This window comes from the organism of the source record quoted next, unplaced genomic scaffold (genome assembly GCF_019419815.1).
Source record: "Pyrus x bretschneideri cultivar Hongxiangsu unplaced genomic scaffold, Pyrus_bretschneideri_v1 Contig14, whole genome shotgun sequence".
In the NCBI taxonomy this organism is placed as follows: Eukaryota; Viridiplantae; Streptophyta; class Magnoliopsida; order Rosales; family Rosaceae; genus Pyrus; species Pyrus x bretschneideri.
In genome coordinates, this window is record NW_025999435.1 from 7,155,244 (window position 1) to 7,175,442 (window position 20,199).

The 20,199-nt window shown below is 36.9% G+C and overlaps 3 protein-coding genes and 1 long non-coding RNA gene across 4 annotated transcripts; 2 read left to right on the forward strand and 2 right to left on the reverse strand.

The window, feature by feature from the left end:
• Positions 1 to 3,005: 3,005 nt before the first annotated feature.
• LOC103962374 (AT-hook motif nuclear-localized protein 1) lies at positions 3,006 to 7,522 on the forward strand. Its single transcript, XM_009375074.3, has 5 exons — positions 3,006 to 3,369; positions 5,307 to 5,374; positions 5,656 to 5,787; positions 6,676 to 6,837; positions 6,976 to 7,522. The coding sequence occupies exons 1-5, from the start codon at positions 3,006 to 3,008 to the stop codon at positions 7,207 to 7,209; spliced, it is 960 nt and encodes a 319-aa protein (XP_009373349.1). The 3' UTR covers positions 7,210 to 7,522.
• Positions 7,523 to 9,994: 2,472 nt separating this feature from the next.
• On the reverse strand, positions 9,995 to 11,212 carry LOC125475145. The gene is made up of 2 exons (XR_007256517.1): positions 10,861 to 11,212; positions 9,995 to 10,780 (listed from the first exon to the last, which is right to left on the reverse strand). It is a non-coding gene; the product is annotated as an uncharacterized LOC125475145 (long non-coding RNA).
• A 2,313-nt stretch (positions 11,213 to 13,525) lies between these two features.
• LOC103962392 (secreted acidic protein 1A) lies at positions 13,526 to 14,318 on the forward strand. The gene has a single exon (XM_009375093.3). The coding sequence runs from the start codon at positions 13,719 to 13,721 to the stop codon at positions 14,271 to 14,273; it is 555 nt and encodes a 184-aa protein (XP_009373368.2). The 5' UTR covers positions 13,526 to 13,718; the 3' UTR covers positions 14,274 to 14,318.
• Positions 14,319 to 14,427: 109 nt separating this feature from the next.
• On the reverse strand, positions 14,428 to 17,331 carry LOC103962376 (ATP-dependent Clp protease proteolytic subunit-related protein 2, chloroplastic). The gene is made up of 9 exons (XM_009375075.3): positions 17,174 to 17,331; positions 17,019 to 17,062; positions 16,858 to 16,930; positions 16,304 to 16,424; positions 15,749 to 15,886; positions 15,548 to 15,664; positions 15,099 to 15,167; positions 14,897 to 14,992; positions 14,428 to 14,776 (listed from the first exon to the last, which is right to left on the reverse strand). The coding sequence occupies exons 1-9, from the start codon at positions 17,248 to 17,250 to the stop codon at positions 14,639 to 14,641; spliced, it is 873 nt and encodes a 290-aa protein (XP_009373350.2). The 5' UTR covers positions 17,251 to 17,331; the 3' UTR covers positions 14,428 to 14,638.
• Positions 17,332 to 20,199: the final 2,868 nt, after the last annotated feature.

The window sequence follows — 20,199 nt, forward strand, 5'->3', positions numbered from 1 at the left end:
AGTTGAACAAAAAATAATAATCATGACTCAGAATTGCAGCTATGAAAATTGTTTTTCAAGATAAATTCTTTCTCGATCTGTTCCATAAATGCATGGTTTCACTGTAAAACAAATCATGCAAAATGGTGAACTAACTAAGGAAGGCTAGTTTGTATACAACTTTACCTTCATAACAATGCTACTATAAAACACACTTTTTGGTCAATTAAAGAAATATAATAAAGCTAGTTGAGAGGAAAAACACATAAGTTGAAGAATGCAGAGTATCTAACCAAAAGCACACAAATAGAAGGTACAAAGTAAAGAAACTTCAGGATAGGCCTGGTGGGCCTTTCCTAGCCACTTGAGGTTATTTATCGGTTAGACCTGGTTTGGTACTGAGGTGATTCTGAAAAAAGCTGCTATCAAAAAAAGCTGGGAGCTGTTTTTGTGTTTGGTAAACACTCAGCTTTAGCTTTTTTTCACAGTTTTGGGTGAAAAAAAGCCAAAAACAAGAAGCTGCAAAACCCAGCTTTGAAAAACCGGCTTTTTTTCACATCTGTTTTACATAAAAGTTTACCAAACACACTAATACTGCTTTTTTTTTTTCAAAAGCACTTTTACAAAAAAGTTTACCAAACACTCTGCTGCTTTATTTCACAGCTGCTTATTCTCACAGCACAGCAGAAGCAGCTTTTTTTCAAAGCACAACAATACCAAACCAGCCCTTAATCTACTCGGTTATTTATCTAGAGTTAAAGGTTGTTTCCGTCATCTCATGTACCTCTCTTTCTTGGTGTCACGAATGAACTTTTTTCGTTATAGTTCCACTGATTATGTATGGTCGTTAAGAGGTGTGTGTTAGGTTTGAGTAAGAGTAAGTGTATTGTTTTATACGAAAACTAATGAAAAATGACTTGAAAATTTTGAGTTTTAACGAAAATAACAAAATAAAGGGTAAAATGAATAGTATCAGGATTGACATTTTAGTGTAAAAATGTAATTTTTCGTTAAAGTGAACAGTAAACAGTACCGGTAATTTTTTTTGTTAAATTTCCCTTGTTTTATTCCGGTGCAAGTGGCGTTTGATTACACGTATGTAGGTTTCTACCACCTTAGAGACTGTGGTTATATACCTGCTTTTGAGGTACTACGAAGTTCACTTCTCTGCAATAATGTGGAACGGAAGGTTCTAGGAAGAAGACGAACTATACATAGCAGTATTTTATAGGAGGGTTATGAGATGATAATATTGAATATTGTTAGGGATTAGCTTAATGACAATCTAAACCAATCTTATAATAAAGGGATTAGCTTAATGACAGTTTGAAATAATGAATTACAATAAGTTTTCAAAATAAGTAATTTTGGATAATATTATTATATATTTTATTCATCCCGATAAATTTGGTATGAAAAAAACAAATTTGAAATTGAACCAATGTTTAAAATATGGGTATCAGCGAAAAACCATATGCAAATTCGTGAAAATATCGACGGATGTATCTAATATCAATAAAATTTAGGGATTACCAAACATTGGTTCATATCTTTTTTTGATTTTTCGTATTGAAAAACTTTTAAACGATGAGTGGAACCAATCGTTAGATTTATTTCCATAATACATATAAAGCCAACTGCTATTAGCACTAAAAAAAAAAAAAATCATATTTTGCACTCCTTACGACTGTATTTTTTCTTTCTAAATATTAAAAATTTAGAATACAAAATGAAAATTTTGAAATACCAAGAGTAACTTTTTTTTTTGTTCAAAATATAAGCTTGCATAAAACCAGAGAAAACAACAAAGCAAAACACAAGACATGGGAAATGAGAAACAGAAAGCAAAAAAGGTAAAGAAATCCATCGAACTAACCACAGGGCAGAGTAGGTTTTATTTATTTATTTATTTGAATAAACGACATTATTATACTAAAGAAAAGAGGGTAGGTTAAGTCTCATCAACAAATTAGCAATAATTTTCATTTACAAATAAAAAAAAATACCATTATACCATAGTTTTTTAGATTTCTCAACTTACGAATGTGAGTTTAAATAACGCAGCTGCAGTTGTTGAAGTTGTACCACCACCACAGATTTTTGTTGCCATAAACCAAAAAGTTGATGCCTGCCTAAGCCCACACCAGTACCAACCCCCCCTCCTCCTTTTTCTTTTTCTAGACAATTTCTTTCTTCATGCCTTGGCAACCTAATTTTACTTTTCCATTCACCTAAAATAATAAAATTAATAACAGCAATAATTACTACATTTCACTTTTGCCCATATTTCAAGCAAAATATATGCTTAAGAAAAGAAATAATAAAAATAAAATAATATTATCCACACATATTTTTTAATTTATTTTATCTGACACTCGACAATTCGTACCCTTACCCTTTTTTTAATATATTATGTCTTACCGGATTCCAACCAAAACAAGAGATTTATATTTTAACATAAAAATGCTAATATAAATAACATGCTCAAAATGTCCATTTAATTTAATATTTTTTGCCCTTTATTTGTTTTTCATTTCTTTTTTTTTAATCGCAATTCGGACAGTCTTAGGAAAGTTAGGCACCCAATAAACTGTAAAACAAAATACAAAGCTTTTCTTACTATTATCTCAACAATTTTCCATTCAAATTACAAAACCAGAAAATCTAAGAGCCCAAAAGATCAAATCCAAATTTTTTTTTCCTATGAGCTCTGTTTTTCCGGCTAACTTTGCTTTTAAATAAAATAGATTTGAGTAAAACTAAACCTTCACAAGCATTTGCAGCTAATTGTTTTTTTTTTTCCCTGTAATTTTAATTTTTTCTGTGTTAAAAGCTCAGGAAGGAAGCTTCACAGTCTGTTGTTTTTGTTTTAATTTTTTTCTCCATCTGGGTTTTCTTTTCCGCGTATAATTTCTGGTTGTGTTTTCAAATTTCGAATGAGTGGGCAATTTTAAATTAGTAAAGTAAAAATGGGTTTTTGTTAAAAAGCTCAAAAGATACAATTTTGGGGGGTTTAAGTGTTAACTATGGAGGGTAGGGAAGGTGGTGTGAATAGTAGTGGGGTTACAGTTGTGGGATCAGATGCTCCATCAGACTACCATGTCGCTCCAAGGTCAGAAAACCCGACCCACAACGCTGGATCAACACCTCAGGCGCCGGTTGCGCCGCCACAGGCGGCGTCTCTGCCGGCGGCAGGGTTTATGCCGATGAAGAAGAAGAGAGGGAGGCCAAGGAAGTACGGACCGGACGGGAGTGTCACCATGGCTCTGTCACCGAAGCCCATATCGTCCTCTGCGCCGCCGCCGGTGATCGATTTCTCGGCGGAGAAGCGTGGGAAAGTGAAGCCACCCAGCTCAGGGAGCAAGACCAAGTACGAGGTGGAGAATTTAGGTAATGAAAGAACAAATTTTTGGTCGTACCCTTTTGAGTTTGAGTGATTTTATGCTTGTTTTTGAGCTAAAGTCGAAATTTTTAAGGTTGGTTTTGTGTGGTTTCTGTGTTGGGATTGGGTGAGATATACTCTAATTAGAGGGTATAGATTTGGGGTTTATGGGATGCTTGTTGGGTGGATGTGGGACCTCTGATTGGATGCCCTTCTTACTTGAAGGATCTTGGTTTGTGTGTGGGTAGTGGTTCTGAAAGATGAGTGTTTTTGTGGGTTGGTGGTATGGGAATGAAGGAATCTTCTTGTTCGGGCTGTCCTTTGGGGGGCACCTCTCTCTCACCTTTTTGAGGAAGAAAATGATGTCAGGTGCCAATTTATGTACATGCTAAAGTCTGCAAGTGATGGCGAACAGACTTGGACCTGAAATCTGTCTTCAACTTGCTGACAGATCTAAATAGTAAACAATAACAACCTCATCCTTTTATTTATGTCTTGTCCATGTTGAAGATCTGATTCTGGTTTTATGTTGTTTCATAGGTTTCTCAGAATGTAATAATCCTAGTCAGTTACCAATGTTCTTTGGTGTTTGAGTACATCTAGATTGTGGTCAGTCAGCTTTCATAGTATTCTTCGAATGATTCTCTACAACATGAATGGTGGAACATCTGTTGTCATAGATACTTGCCTGTGTTGGATTCGAGTTTGTCATCTGCTGGCTGCTTGAATGTCTGCATGAAAATTTTGAAATCCCATCTACCAATCACCCTGCAGAAATGTGTCGTTTGGAATTTGAGTAATTTTTGGCTGTTAATTTTGACGAGATAATTATTTAGTTTTTTTGTTTGCATGAAGATTTTTTATTGTATTTTTTAGATTAATTTGGGACAGACATTTAACATTTTGGGACTACTTCCAGTCTTTCAGTGATTTAATTTCATCAATGCATCATAACTCTATCCTTACTTTTTCTTTATCCTTTTGGATAATGTACTAATTGTTCGGCTATATGAACAGTTATTCTAGATTATACAAAAGATAGATTGAAGTGAACGTCGGAAATGTTGATTTAGCATAATGGTGTACTTAAACTTAGTTTTATAAATAATTAGCTTAGCATTACTGGAATAACCAGGAATAATTCGAATCCTTCTGACCAAGAGTTTTCAATTACCTAACTGTAAGCATTACTAATATTCTATTTACATTGTTGATCAGGTATGTGTAGTAGTTATCTGACACAAGTAAAGATGGTAAATTATAGATTATAAGGGAATCAAGTGATAGTTAATTACAGGAGTGCATATGATTTCTCTCTGATGTGAATGGCAATGCTTGGAAATGATGCCTAAAATCATCTGTTGGTCTGTGTTTGTATCTGTAATTTGTGAAGTCTAAAGATGACAACTTCTGGATGTTAACAAATTTATGCAACCACGGCTCTGGAAGCTTGGAAAATCATACTGGAATAAGCTACTCCTCCCTTGTAAATGGTTGCTGTGAGCTTTAATCATAGTATAACACCAACAAGCCGCAGAGGGAAGTTTTTGGATGATGATTACTGCATTAATGTGATAGTGCTATTTTTTGTAGTTGTCTTGGTCTTACATAAAACAAGCGTGTCAGCATAATAAGAAAGTTTTCCTGATATGTTTTGTGGTTGTTGGTGTCGGTTTTCACTGAGATATGCAGTTGCCTGAAGTCATCAACACTTGTTTTTTCATGGTACAAACTGAAGATAAATGTGTACCTTTTGTTATGTTTTATTTGTTTATTTATTTATGAAGCCCATGAATTTATTATGGCTCTTGAAATGATCTACATTACTCTGCCTTTGATTTATGGAACAAGTACCTTGATGTGAAGTGCATGAGTAAAAAAATCTTTGGCAAAGTTGAGAGCTCTTTGTGAGGTGGCTAATCCTGTTAATGTTCTATTTTTTCAGGTGAATGGGTTGCATGCTCGGTTGGTGCTAATTTTACACCCCATATTATCACTGTTAATTCGGGAGAGGTAAGTAACTCTAATAATTATGTTTGTCATATCCTACATTGCTAAAACCTTCATGATGTCAATGGTTGGTCTAAATGAAAATATTACAAAAGTTAGATCGCTGGAGATGGCCAATTGTGAGTACTAGATTGGTAGATATTATTTACTTCAATCAGTAATTGGTGGCCTGTTTTACACTTTCAGATCATTTAGTAACTTCGGTAGGAGTTTTGGTTTATAACTTCAATGAGTACTTTAAGAACTTAAGTTGACTTTTCCCCTAACAACTGTGGTTGTCTTAGGATGTCATGATGAAGATTATATCATTTTCTCAACAAGGTCCTCGAGCAATATGCGTGCTCTCTGCCAATGGTGTTATTTCAAGTGTGACTCTTCGTCAGCCTGATTCTTCTGGCGGTACATTGACATACGAGGTGATGCATTTTAACCTTTTTATGATAATATCACTGTTTCGTTTGGATCAGTAATGTGTGGCATTTTAGAAGTATTCTGGAATGGATAATTCTATTAACAATGATTTGTTTAGTATCTGAATTTTTTCCCCATAACTTTCTGCTACGTCGTATGCATAAATGTAATTAGTTTTTGGAGTTGATTTTTTTCTGTTACTGATTGTATTAAGTGGCATACTCATTCTCTGATTCCGCCTTACTCATAATGAGTATTGTTTGAGACTTCAAAGTTGGTGGCTTTTTTGTTATTGGTAATGCTTCCTCACAGAGCATGCAAAGGAAATAACCACTAAAGACTATATTCAGTTTTTATGTCTCCTTTTAAGACGGGAGCTTTTTGTTGTTAGCCCATCTGTTTTCATTTATTTTTCATGTCATACTGTGAACAATGAGGCGTATTTTCTTAGTCCGTGTGTAGTTAAAGCCCTATCTTGAGGTAACTGTTATTTTTTTTTTCTTTTCTTTTTTACCTTGGGGGCCAAGTGATTTTCTACACTTCTGATAATATTGATTGAAGAAAATTTTAGCATCTGTGTTGCTGACAAAAGTTATACTAAATGAAGATGAATGCTTATGTCTTTATTCAGAAGTTTGGTATCGGAAAAGTTAGTTTGGAAGAATTGTGCCTTTCCACCATTGTTGTCAAACTCATTACTCTCTCAATCACATAAATTTCAACTTTTTCCTCTTATGCAGCCTTGATTTCTGATAATTTGATTTAGTGATTGTTTTTCATTGAACTTTCCCAAACCACAGGCTGGGTTCGTTTTTACTTATCTTTTGTATTATTAAATGTTCTTTTGCTAACCACGGGTGGGTTCTCTTGTCTTTGCATTCTTGTTCTTGCAGGGCCGTTTCGAGATATTGTCTTTATCGGGTTCATTTATGCCCAATGAAACAGGAGGGACAAGAAGCAGATCAGGTGGGATGAGCGTTTCTTTAGCAAGTCCAGATGGGCGTGTTGTAGGTGGTGGAGTTGGTGGTCTGTTAGTAGCTGCAAGTCCAGTGCAGGTATGGCTTATTTTATTTCCAAATGTCTACCTGCGTCCTTGCTCAATTTCACAAGAAACAAAAAAGGCAGGATGGTTACGGGCTGCTTTTTAACGACAACGAAGCATGATCTGAGATTTCTTCCTTGCTTTAAATCAGGTTGTAGTAGGCAGTTTTCTATCAGGAAACCAGCATGAACAGAAGCCTAAGAAACAGAAACATGACTACATAGCTAATGCAACACCAACTATGGCTGTTCCTATTTCAAGTGCCGACCCAAAACCAAACTTCTCATCCTCGACTTCCTTCCGTGGAGATAATTGGTCGTCATTGGCATCAGATCCAAAAAACAAGACTGACATTAATGTATCTTTGCCGGGAGGTGTAATGTGAAGAGTAAGTGCTTCTAGTTGCAATATGAGGTTTCTCACTGACCACATTGGCAATTAAGCTCCCCTATTCCCAACTGTTGGATCTCACTTGTCCTTGGTTGTTGTCTGTAAACTTGTTGACTACTAGTATCGTCGCAGGGTTCAACCCCATTTGAGGTGTTCTTTAATTTAGCCGCGTAGGAAGGCTTCTAGTGCTGCTTCGGCAGCCTGTTGTGACATCTAGATTAGTTTGATCATGTAATACTAGCGACCGAATCTGCCTTTCCTTGGATTGATGTAATGTGATTTGAAGTTGTTTGAGACGTTTTCACTCATCTTTCTCGATGGTTTGATTCTGTTGGTTCAACTCCGTAAACTTCAGCTTTTGTTCCCTTGATTTAGTTTGATGAAGGCTGAAGGCAGGAATTAGGTAGTCTGTGGGGATGTACAATCTTGGAAAATGATGAAATTTCCGGGGGTTTCCGGTTTGCTTTGGATTTGTTGTTTTGAGTACTTTTGCAGAGGGGGGGGGGGGGTGTTGTAGATACATTCCTAATGAAAGTTGAACGTAGATGGACCTTATCTCCGACTTTCTCAGTCTTTCTTATTACCGGTTGTATACAGTATGTTTGTTTCTCTTATTAAGTGCTTGTATGTCTCTTCACCGCTGAAAGAGAGAAATAAACAGAGGGGGAAGAAGATTTTGATTTTCCCTATTAACTTTTGATGTTTACACTATAAGCTACATTTAGTAGTTCTCATGCGTGCGGGCGACTGGTTTGGAGGGGACATGAAGTCAAACTCTAACAAGTAGACAATTATCGGAAACAAACATCAATTAAGACAACTACAAAGAGAAACAAAAATTGGAAGTATTGAAGATTATGACTAAAAGCTGCAACTACATGGCAAATCACCATCATAGTTTGCCAAGCAATCGGCCACCTGATTTCCTTCGTGATTAATGTGAGAAATCCGAACATGCAAGGAGAGAGAATGGTATAACAATTTGCCCAATCAACTGACAAATGCCAAGGCACATGAGAAGATCCATTAAAAAAAAAAATGTACTGCCAAATAAAAATCACACTCAATCTAAAGAGAATGCCAACCCATCGCCAAAGCCATATGAAGAGCATGAATAATAGCTTCAAGATCGCCTCCAAGGTAGTAGCAATGCCAAAAGATATTACAAAGCATTCAAGACAATGACCCAAAGTGGTCATGGAAATTACCACCAAAACCAGCCATGCTCGGAGAACCATGAGTCGCATCGTCAGTGTTAACTTGAACTTGAAAAGCACAAGGAGAAATCCAAAGAAACTCATGAATTCTAAAACTTGCGAGCGAATGCCACTAGCACTAATCAACTGTAAACATTTTCCCTTCCAAACGGATTAAATTTCGAGCTTGCCAAAGTGAGTAAAAACCTGTCCCAATCATACCCCACCATAATAACTGAAGTTGAGTACCGAAACCACGCTACACAGGACGTTGACTGTGATGTCGGAGAAAAAAACACTGATTTTGGAGTTTTAGATTTCATGTCTCTTTCACTTGTAATCACAACCGGCAACTCCAACTCAACTCAAGTCAGCTGTCGTCAACATCAACAACTCATTAGTCGGATTTATAAAGAGAAAATGAGTGCACGGGTAGATCTAAATTATGGAAAACTTCGAAATATAAAAAATTGTCTTTGCCCGACTGGATTTTTTTCCACCCGAACAGTTTCAGGGCCTGGTGGCGTGGCGTGGGGTTGCGATAGGAAGCAGTGGTGTGAACAATTGCGAGAAAGGTAGGGAAAAAAAAGGCCTTTGTTGCTTATATTGTTGTAGAAATATGTTTTTACTTGATAATGAAACCATAATGCAACGTTTGATGATATGAAAACTAGTCGCGGATAATTATAGCTTGTAAGTTGCTACATTGTTTTATTTTTATCAAAATTTTAAGGACATTAGGCGCTAGTCGTGCGGTGAGCTGGGAGGACACCAAAACGGATCTAGACCCAGTTTCTTAATTTTCAAACGCCTAGGACTATGGGACTATAACCAACTGGACTAACTTAGTGAAGTGTTTGGTGCAGTATTGGACTAAGAAGCTGGATAATAACAAATTCTAATATTATATTATTTAATATATAAATTATTAATATTTTATTATGATCTTATCTTTTTCTTCATCTTTTCCTACCATTTCCGTCCCACTCTTTTCCTCTTCTCTCATCGTCCCACCCTCTCCCTCTTTTTTTCCTCTTAGACCTCTCAATTCATGTCTCTTTCTCATTCCTGGTCAAACTCCTTATTGATTCCAGTGTCTATTTCTCTGTCCTCCCTCCCTCTTTAGCTATGTGTTGTTCGAATGGAACCTCACGGCTCCAATTTCCGACGAGTTGCAGGTTTCCCGATGTGTTTTCCAGCCAACCCTCGTTAAATTGGATGAAGTTAGCACCGCCAAAAAATTCATCACCATCCCTAGACCGAGATCTTAGCTTTGAATGCTCGAATCTATCATGGATTTGAAGAAGCCCAAACAGGCCGAGACTTCTAAGCCATTTGGGGACTATAACCAGCCTTTTAGTGCCTAGGCGAGGCCTAAGTGGCGCTAGGCGGAGATTTTAAAAACAGTGATTTTTATTTAATGATTGGTAATAATGTTGTCAATCTAAATAAACTTTAAAGGGTAAATTACATTTTACCCCCTTAGGTTTAGCATTTAGGTGCAATTGCAATATCTTACATCATCTTTAAAACATTTCACTTTCATACATTAAATATGATTTTCATTTCATTTTAATACAACCGTTAGTAGTCAATCCGTTAAATTAACTGTTAAATAATGACGTGACATATATAAAATCTACATTTTTAATGACGAGGGATGCCATGTGTATAACACAAAAAAAATTTCATGTAATAAGTACCAATTTAAATATAAAGCTAATACAAAACTAAACTAAAAAAAGCACAAGCAGGGTCCACATCTTCTTTTAAATGTCTTTTGAGTCTATACTCCCCATCTTCTCCAGCAACCTGCTCCAACGAAAAAAATTATGCAGAATCTTCATATCGGCCCCAAATTGCACTACTTAATCGAGTAAAAACCAAATAGCAATCCAAATAGATTGTGGAGACGCTGGGTCTGGGGAATTTAGGATTTGAACAAATCTCACTCCCAAATTTACCTCGAGATTTAGGAGTTGCAAGCAGCGGGCGACGGGTGGGGGAAACGTCGTTGAGGTTTCTGTAGTAGCACAAGGAGGGAGGCAGAGGGATGCCGGCTTCGGCCCTGCAATATGGACCTGGGTTTGGGGGAATTTCAGATTTGGACGAATCCAACCCAACCCCTAAATTCGATCCACGTTGGAGTTGTTGATGGCATGGGAGTTCTAGGTGTTTGTGGGGGTGAGATAAGTGGCAGCAAATTTGTTGAGGAACTTGTTGAGGGAACCAAAAGAAGATGAGGAGACATGGAAGAGGTGGGAGACGTCTTTAAGAGAGCAGTGAAGGAGTCGGCGTGGGGCTTCTTCGATGGCGTGCTGCGAGGAGAGGAGTATAAACCTTTGTATGTGGAACTTAAGTATAATCAACCTAATATTTGAACTATGTGTAAGTATGAGAGATTAGAGTGATTACACTAATATAAACTCACGTAAACATGCAACACTTACTTGTTGAGTTCACCATAAAGATTAGAAAGCAAGAAACAATGTAATCACAATGGAACTAGGGCTTGCAGTAGCAGGTTTTACTACAAGAACTTGTGGTGCATGAAGGGTTGTGTTCTTCTCTTCTCTGGGACTAAAAAATGTTCTACAAGTGATGGAGATTGTATCAAAATGAACTGGCATCCGAGAAGAGAGACCATGCATCGGTTTTAATTGTGTAAGGCCATAATTGCTCCATCCATCGTGGTTGTAGTTATCCCACGTTAAGCAGAGTTTTTAGCAAACTCATTCTCTTAAGTTAAGTGGTAGTTACTTCCCTTTTAAGTGTTTTATCATGATTAAAACACAAATTACAAGTCCATAAATAATATAAGTCCATTAAATCTTCATAACACATACAATAACATGGTTTTGTTACAACTTACACCATTCGGAAAACCTTACAAGGAGGTGTTGCAGACGGGATGAGAGAATGAGATGTTGCAAATGGAGGAGCGGAGAAGCCTGAGATTGGATTTTATGCCATGTGGCATGCATTTGTCAGCCACATCAGTACAAATGTGGATCCCATATTTGCCACGTCATCAGTTAACGGTTTAATTAACAGATTTTCTAACAGATGTATGAAATTGAAATAAAATGATAAGTAAATGTACGAAATTGAAATGTTTTAAAGATGTATGAGGTTGCAATCAACCCCAAACCTGAGGGCGTAAAATGTAATTTACCCAACTTAAAAGCTTTTATCCACCCATGCACAAAATTTCATGAAACAAAAGAAAACCCAGGAGGATCCTCGCTGGATCATGGAGATCCTCTAATCACATCTATACATCGTACATCGTGCGGTTAGAAATTATTGTAATTTTTATGTTTTAAAATTGAATATAAACAGTATCTGATCGTATGATGTACGATGAACGGATGTGATTAGAGGATTCTCAGGATCCTCACAAAGATGATCCGGTGAGGATCCTCACTCAAAGAAGATGAGGTCAAAAACATATTTCTTAAGAGTAGCTCCACTGGAGTTGATAGCCCGATGGACTGGCTATCAAACAGTGACAAAACGCCCGAGCAAGAAGGTCTAGCCCAAGCTGGCGATTCAGCCTGAAGGGCCCGAGCGAGAGTCCCGTGGGAGTTGCTGGCCCAAAAGCCCGGAGTGGGTATGATGCAAGGCTGACGTCGTCAAGCGCGTGCACTTCAAGAGCGCGTGGGCGCGTGTCGTCCGACACGGTTTTAGACGTGGGGCTCGTGGCGCTTTTCTGAAATGTTATCGTTGGGGAGGCCACATGGCTTCCCCACGTCCGTTGGATTTCAACGGCAACATTTTATGGACTATTGGATTTCCAACGGTAAAAAAAAAAAAAATTATTTAATTTCAGCCGCTGGATCTGAGATCAACGGTGCATGTTATTCGGCTTTATAAATTTAAAAAAAAAAAAAAAGAAAAAACTGTTTAAAATTCTGAAATCTTACCGTTGTGCCACATGGCACAATTTGGAGTGTTGGAATTCAAATTTTTTTTAATCCAATGACAAAGATTAATTATGTGAATAAAAATTATAAATCTTATCCGAAATTACAAATAATATTATTTTGTATTATTTTATAAATAAATAAAAATACTAATATTTTATTGCCTAATTTTAGGACTATTCAGTGTAGGGGTAAAGATTCAAAAGACAATTATTGTTCATTAAGGATAGTTACTGTTCACTAGGTGAATTAAATAGTGAATAGCTCTAAGGGGCCTTTGCAACGGTGAAGTTGCTCTAGCAAGTCATCTCTTGCTTTGTAATATTTTATCATCCTGTCCACTTCAAATCATTCCCGAATACTGGTTTGATTCCTCATCCGGTTCATCCAAAAAGTAAAACAATAATAAAAAAAATAAAAATCTTAATTGAGGTCAATGTCTATTTTTTCGTTTGTCTTGGTCAACAGCCTAGAAAGTTAAACGTGTTTTGGAAACCTGAATTGCCACAAAGATTCCCAGAAGTTGCGTTGTGTTTTAAATCTAAACGTACAAGTTATCAGATACATGCATGCCCTCAACCAAGTCTTGTTTGGAATTACTTTGTAAGAAGCACTTGTTCTTCTAAGCACTTATTTTTCAAAAGCTTTCATTAAAAATACTACAATATCCAAGTGCTTAAAAGCAATTGGAAATAAAAAATTTGGCATGATATTTCTATATAAAGCACTTATTTGACTCAAAAACATTTTTAATTTATCACTTAGTACTACGGTTTAGAGGTATTCATTTTCATTTGTAAGTAAAAAGTCTTAGATTCGATTCGCCAAAGACAAATTTGAACCACATTATTGCTGTGAAAACGCTTTTTGATCATTTCTTAAGCATTCCTAAACAAACCCTATTGTTCTGCACAAGGTGGCTTCTTAAATACAACTCTGATTTACATCTAGATTGCACAATTTATTAAAACGTGTTAAACTAATGATCATGTTGACTTTAGTTCCCCAAATACACTGCAATTTCGTATACTTAATTAATTTTGTGTTTGCCCAAATTACACCAATTTTGAAAAATGGGTGAATTTGGACATGGCTTTTCTTCTTAGTAGGTTCAAAAGTTAGCTTGGAAACCCATGAGAAAGGCCGCCTGTTTCTCCGAGCAAGATAACACAGAAAAAACAGTGCTTAATTTATGCTTGAAGTTTTCATTAGTTAACAAAAACTATTAGCTAACTTTTAATGTCAAATGTGGAGTATACAAATAATATACTCCATCAAACTTTCCAGGAAAATCTGCAGACACCTCTATAAATTACATATATTCTCAGAGGAAACTTGAGAATTAAACTATCAGCATCCCATCTGTTTGTAAAGACCCGGACATGATGTTTGTTGGAGTACCAAGACCTATTTTTCTATTGCTGTTCTTAGCTTCTGCTCTTGTTCTGAGCTATTTTCTACAATCAATCTCACGACGCGATCTTCAATTCTCGTCCAATCCTCTGTTTGTGTTTTCGTTGTTTAACATCATTATCGGTGCCATCATTGTTGGAAATTACAGGCCATCTTCCGGGGAAGCTGACGATGCCATATCTTTTGTATATCATTCGTATGAACTAGAAGAAGATGGAGCTGATGACTCTGCGGATGCAAAGAGTGATAAATACTCGAGTTTGGAGGGTTGTGACCACTGTAGGGACCATGTTGATGACAACGATGATGGTGAAAGTGAAGATGATGATTTTGATTTTGAAGGCTACGAAGAAGATGACGACGACAGTGGCAGCGATGACGAGATTGATTGGGGAGACATGGATGAATATGACTGTAATTTGGAGAAACGAATCGAAGACTTCATTGATAAGGTTAACAAGGGATGGAGGGAAGAGAGGTTAAGGGATGGTCACTCCTATCCTTTACAGCTAACCTACCTGTGAAGTATTTACAAAGCTCAAGAAAATAATAATTTATTTTTACTATAATTTTCCTTTGTCTCTCTTGTTCTCTGCCATAGAATGCATAACTTTAATTGATACCTGCAATGCTGAAATGCACAGATGCTGAAATGCGCGATAACTGTCGCCTCGCCTGTGTGAGAAAAATTGATACAGCATCCTTTTGAACAAATAGTTATTTCCAAAAGTCTTAATGTCTAGTGTTCCTTCAAAGATCAAAGGGAAGCAAATTTTATGCAACAGTTACGACTGTGCAGTAGTTCTATACTACATACAAGTGAACTTCAGAAATATTTTGAATATTATAGCTGCAATCAACCAATTTGCCAACCAAAGCAATAGTTGTACTAACCAAGACCTGATCCGGTGTCCTTGAGAGGTGCGTCAGCCTTGATACGAGGTGGCCTAACAACACAATCAATGAGCCCATATTCAAGAGCTTCCTGTGCATTAAAGCGCTTCATCCGACTTAAGTCTTTGTTAATCTGAATATACACAGTTCAGAATGATCATTCACTGAAACACATAAGCAACGATGCTTCATGCACGGGGCCATAAATCCACTTAACCCAAAAGTGATAGGATTACTAGTCAAACTAGCTAACCTTTTCAACTGACTGTCCTGTTTTCTTAGCCAACTCATTAAACAGGTAATCCCTGATTCTGAGAAGTTCATTTGCTTCATTTTGTATGTCATCGGCCTGCCGCAAGATTTTGTAAAGACTCGTGAACACAAGGACCAAAAATCTAAGAACTTTAAAGGCATCTATAGAAGCCATTTTAAGCATTGACAGGAAGCAGCGATACCTGGCCACGAGCAGCCCCGGCAGGAGACTGTAGTGCAATTCTTGATAGTGGCATTGCAAATCGGTTCCCCTAAGAAAAGCAAAAATTACAAAAAAGGTGGAATTTCAGAGTTCAGTCATCTAATAAATAGATGACAGCAGTAACATTTTTAAGCAGTACAAGAAGATAATCCATCAAATCATCAATGCATGGCGGTGCTAAACAGCATGAGTTAAACGATGTGGTCAGATAGCAATATAAGAGACAGAGAAGTCCTCTGGTCAAACTCCTAACTACATATCTAATTCCCCCACACATTATACCGCATAATCATAGCTGTACTAACTATTGCACTTCTAAGGCTAAGAAGAGGAAAAATGAAAATTTATGTCGACCCTCTTCATGATGAGCATTAGTATCTAGTACCAAGGACTTCATCAACCTGGACTAAAAAAAGAAAGAAGTATTACCTTCTCTCCAGCGGCAAGAAGAAAGGCTGCCAAGTTATAGGCATAGCCCACACAATGGGTGCCGACAGGACTTTTTAGGCTCTGCATCGTATCATATATAGCCATGCTTGGAGTAAGCTGAAAATAGCGCAAGTTTTAGATATGGAGCATGGAAAAACAATAATAGAAAGAAGTAAAAGATTAATAATGAAGATAGCTCACATCTCCACCAGGACCGTTGATATACATATAAAGCCTTTTGGAAGAATCAATAGTGTCGAGGTACAACATTGTTGCCAAAATTTGATTGCTAAACTCTTCATCTATATTCTGCCCAATGAAGATAACCCGTTCTCGATACTACATTCCAATAAAAAAGAAGCTTTCTTAGAAAAGCAACAAAATGAGATTTCAGTAAACTCAAGAAGTTGAAATCCAAACAGAATTCTCAACTTCAGATGGCATTTAATGTATTCTTTTTATCTAGCTATCAAGATAAGTTCACAGAAGATTTGGAATTATCAATAGAAACAAAGTAGAAGTTCACGGTACCATTTGAAATATTTGGGTGGGAACAAACAAACTGAAAGCCTTCATCATCTAAATACAAATATGGTAAAATAATCTACTTGAGTGGGATACAAGCCTCTTAATTGGTGATACACGAAACAAAGGGTCATTCCTAGATGTGTTCCGTTCCTCAGTTAATGACCTGTCCTATAACATTCTATGTCAACTGTCTGCTCTTTTCATATGGAATCAACTGTAACCACTTACTAGAGCATTCCACAAATCAACCCATTGCCAAGTTCCCTCACCAGGAGTTCTATAGGGCACCTTTGGCGTCCCTATAGGCATCATTCCAATTTGTGCCCGAGATGGTCTATGGTGTCGTGTCCTGAAAAGTGCAAACATTGAGATACATCATCCGTGCTTTTCACAGATTGATTTAGAAATTCAAGCAACTCTCAGATTTAATAAAATAAAATAAAAGAAGTTATTATTCTTTTTATTTCAAGAGAACCGAAAAATTGAGGTTCCTTAGGGAATTCATGATAACACTTATAAAGGGATATTTTGGGGCACACTAATCTATTGAAAAACGATATTCTAAACTACTCTAATTACGGGAAGGGGGATTCGAACTTGGGTGCACCTGGCATACACGGATTTGGCCAAGTCGCATAATCCACATCTGCAAACCCTACTATAATGCTCTACAAAAATTCAAGTGGCCACCACCCATGTATCGAATTTACACTAATTTTCGGCACAGAACCAGAAAACTGCAGAAGAATTAAGCAAATGAACACAGCCCATCTTTTAGTTACCTGGACTGAAGGCTCTTATTAACTTTGCCGTAGAACTCAACCGTCAAGTTTGGGTTTTTAGCTCCAAAAGTACCTTAATTTTGTCAAAAAAGAAAAAATGATTACATAGCAGAAAAAGAAGACCGAAATTAGCTCCCGAGAAGGATGGAGGCAACGAATACCCAAAGACTGCAGCTTTAATCCTGAATAATGCTTTGTTGAGCAACTGCGGAAGGATAAATGGATAATTACAATTAGAAACACTAATCTTTTTAATTTTTTGGATTAGAAAACGGATTAAAAGAGAGATGAACAAAAAACCCATGAGAAAGATTACCTGGGAGGAGGAAGAGAGAGCCTAGCTTGGCGATGGAGGCCTGGAGAAGAAGTGGTTGGGTGAAAAGAGACTGCCATTTTCACCAACTGAGAGAGAGTTTTGGGAGGTTGGGAAAGGAGGAAGAAGGAGAAGGGAATAGACTGAGGCGGGAGGGATCCGCTAGAGCCGGCACTAGTTTGTTTCCAAACCGTCGTTTGTTTGACGGGTCGGGTGATTGGTTTTGTCATCATCATATAAGATCCGACCCTGATTCAAGTTTGAAACGTCACAACAAAAAGCTCGACCAACGGTGTACTCAATTAGTCAGGAGTTCGTCAGATCCTCTTTGTGGATTTTGCCATCATTCAATCATATTTATTTATCGTATATTGGTCAGAAATTATTATAAATTTTTTATTGAAAATTGAATATAACAGTATCGAATAAAAATTGACCACACAATATACAATAAACCGATGTAATTTGAGGATCTCCAAAATCCTTACAAAGAGAGGATCGAGTGAGGATCCTCTTTCCTCAATTAGAAGTTTAAATGACTTTAAAAGAGTTTACAAATGTATTTAATCAAGATTTAAAATAAAATAATAAAAATTTGAAGAAATTCGATTGTATTCATTTGAAAATTTAAAGTTTTTTATAAATTTTTGGGAATTGAATTAAGATTTTTAAAAAATTTATAGGGATGACACCCCTTGAAGACTTGAGCTGCTAACTACAACTTCCCCAAACTCCGTTGCCGAGAAAAGTCAAGGGTATTAAAGATAGGATTAATAACTAATCTCTATCTTTAAGCTTTTCTAATTGAAGATCAACTCAATCAAGTAAGAGATCACAATCATCTCCAATAAAAAATACTACGAGATAAATCCTAAGATATATATTTAATTAATAATGTCTTCGGGATAATTTTTTCCTCCATCTTACGGATGAACATTGTGCCCAACTGGATGACAACACATGACATGGAAAACCTACATATGTGGTTGGCCCTATGCTCCTATAAATACTCTAATCTACAATAAGTTCTGGTAAGTTTTTGCACACAATTAAGACCTAAGCTCTTTCTTTCATTTTTTTCTTCAGAAAACTAATATAGGCATAAAAAATTCATTGGCTAACCCTCCCCAATACTCCTTGGGCGCCTACCTTTTGGTCTTTGATCAAAGTTGTTTAATTGCTTTGTGATTCGTTAAGACAACAAATTTTTGCTAACACAAATTGGTGCTTTCATTGAAAGTTAAACTCAAATCTCGAAGAAGCCCTCGCAATTCCTTTCAGAATTTTCCCCCTCTTTGAATTTTTCTAGATGCTCCCAATCTTCAAATTTTAATTCCTTGTTTGTGTGCCCTAGGGAAAGGAGACATGGTTGAAAATTCTGAAACTACGACGAACGGTACACTTTATGTACCTTGACATAGACCGGAGAAATGAGAACATGATGTAGCCCTACGCCACCACTTCTCGAGGCTGAGCACAATGACTGGATGACCTTTGTCGTCGCCATAAAGCACCATTGCAGCTTAGTAGACCACTACAAGCAACCTAAGCTAGGAGGCCATCGTTGCATACTAGAGCTAGGACCTAGTGGCTTGAGCCCAAGGCGTGCAAGCCTATAGAGCTGCCCCAACAATTGCCTTTGAAGCCAAACACCCCCAACCATTACTGACCCAACCATCAGATCCAATTCAACAAGCCTAGGCCTCCGCGTGGCAAGCCCAGCGCCACCTACCTGACCCATTCCAGCGACTCGGCAGCAACTTCTGACCAATTCAGTCCAACCGACTGCCGTTTTTCTTCCTGAATTTGGCTTAGACTAGACCGACTGGCCTAACTATTAAATTGACAACTGAACCAGGGGTTTTCTCACCCTATTTTTCGGCTGATTTGATTCGTCCAGGCTTAAATTTCGAACCCGTTGCACTTACAGTTTCATCACTCATATAGATACCTATCAACCAAGCTCGTCCACCCTGAATAGTGATCCATACCTATCTTGGTAGGTCATAGACTTGATGAATGTTGTCACACAGCAGACAACTGTTGGAAATTTTGAGTAAACATTTCATTGTCCGACATTGGTCAGCAACCAATAAAAGGTTCTTTCACTTTTCATTGTCTGACATTGGTCAGCAACTGTTGGAAATTTTGAGTAAACATTTCTTTTTTTGAATAAAAGGTTCTCTTACTTTATAAGACTTTGTCCTTATTAGAAAGTGATTGCAGTGATGGACCATGGAGAGCAAATTTGGGCTCAAACTTGGGTCTGGCCTTTGAGGTATGATAATTAATTAGTAATTAATATATATTTAATATATAATTAATTATCAAAAGATGAGCCTTGGGCCTAAGGGCTCTTGGGCTCAGGCTCTAATAATTAAATTCAATAATTATTTTAATTTATTAAATTGATTTCAAATTTAATGAATCTTTTTATTTTTCAACAGACTCATCTTTTCAAATGAAGTCTGAGAACGTATGAAAAATGTATGTTGCGACCATGCATATGACCATAATAAATATATATCTGCATATCATTCAACCCACTGAAAATCATCAATCTATACAAACAAAACATCTGAGAGTACCACAAAGATATTTGCCAGAAGTTTAGCTTTTCGGTGCTGGAATCTCGACTTAGATTGTTGAATCTTGATGAAGCAAACGTCCATCGAACTACAAGCACAGATTAAGGACATTGCGGTATACAAGACTCGATCTTCAATTTATCTGTTTAATATTAATTTCATTTTACTTATACTCTGCTTAATTATCTATTTGCATTTATTAATTATTAGCATATATAAATTTATCATTGATTGTTGATATTTATCCAACAACCTTGGTGAGTCAATACCTTGAGCACATCAAGACGCAGCGCACTCCTCATGAGGTGTCTCGAAGTAGGACGAGGGCAGATGATGACGTTTCTTCCAATGGCATCCCGACAAGTAGCCATTCAACTAGCCACAAACCTAGTGTTATGGCAGTGTACACTCCCACATCGACCCTCGGGGCAACATTTATTT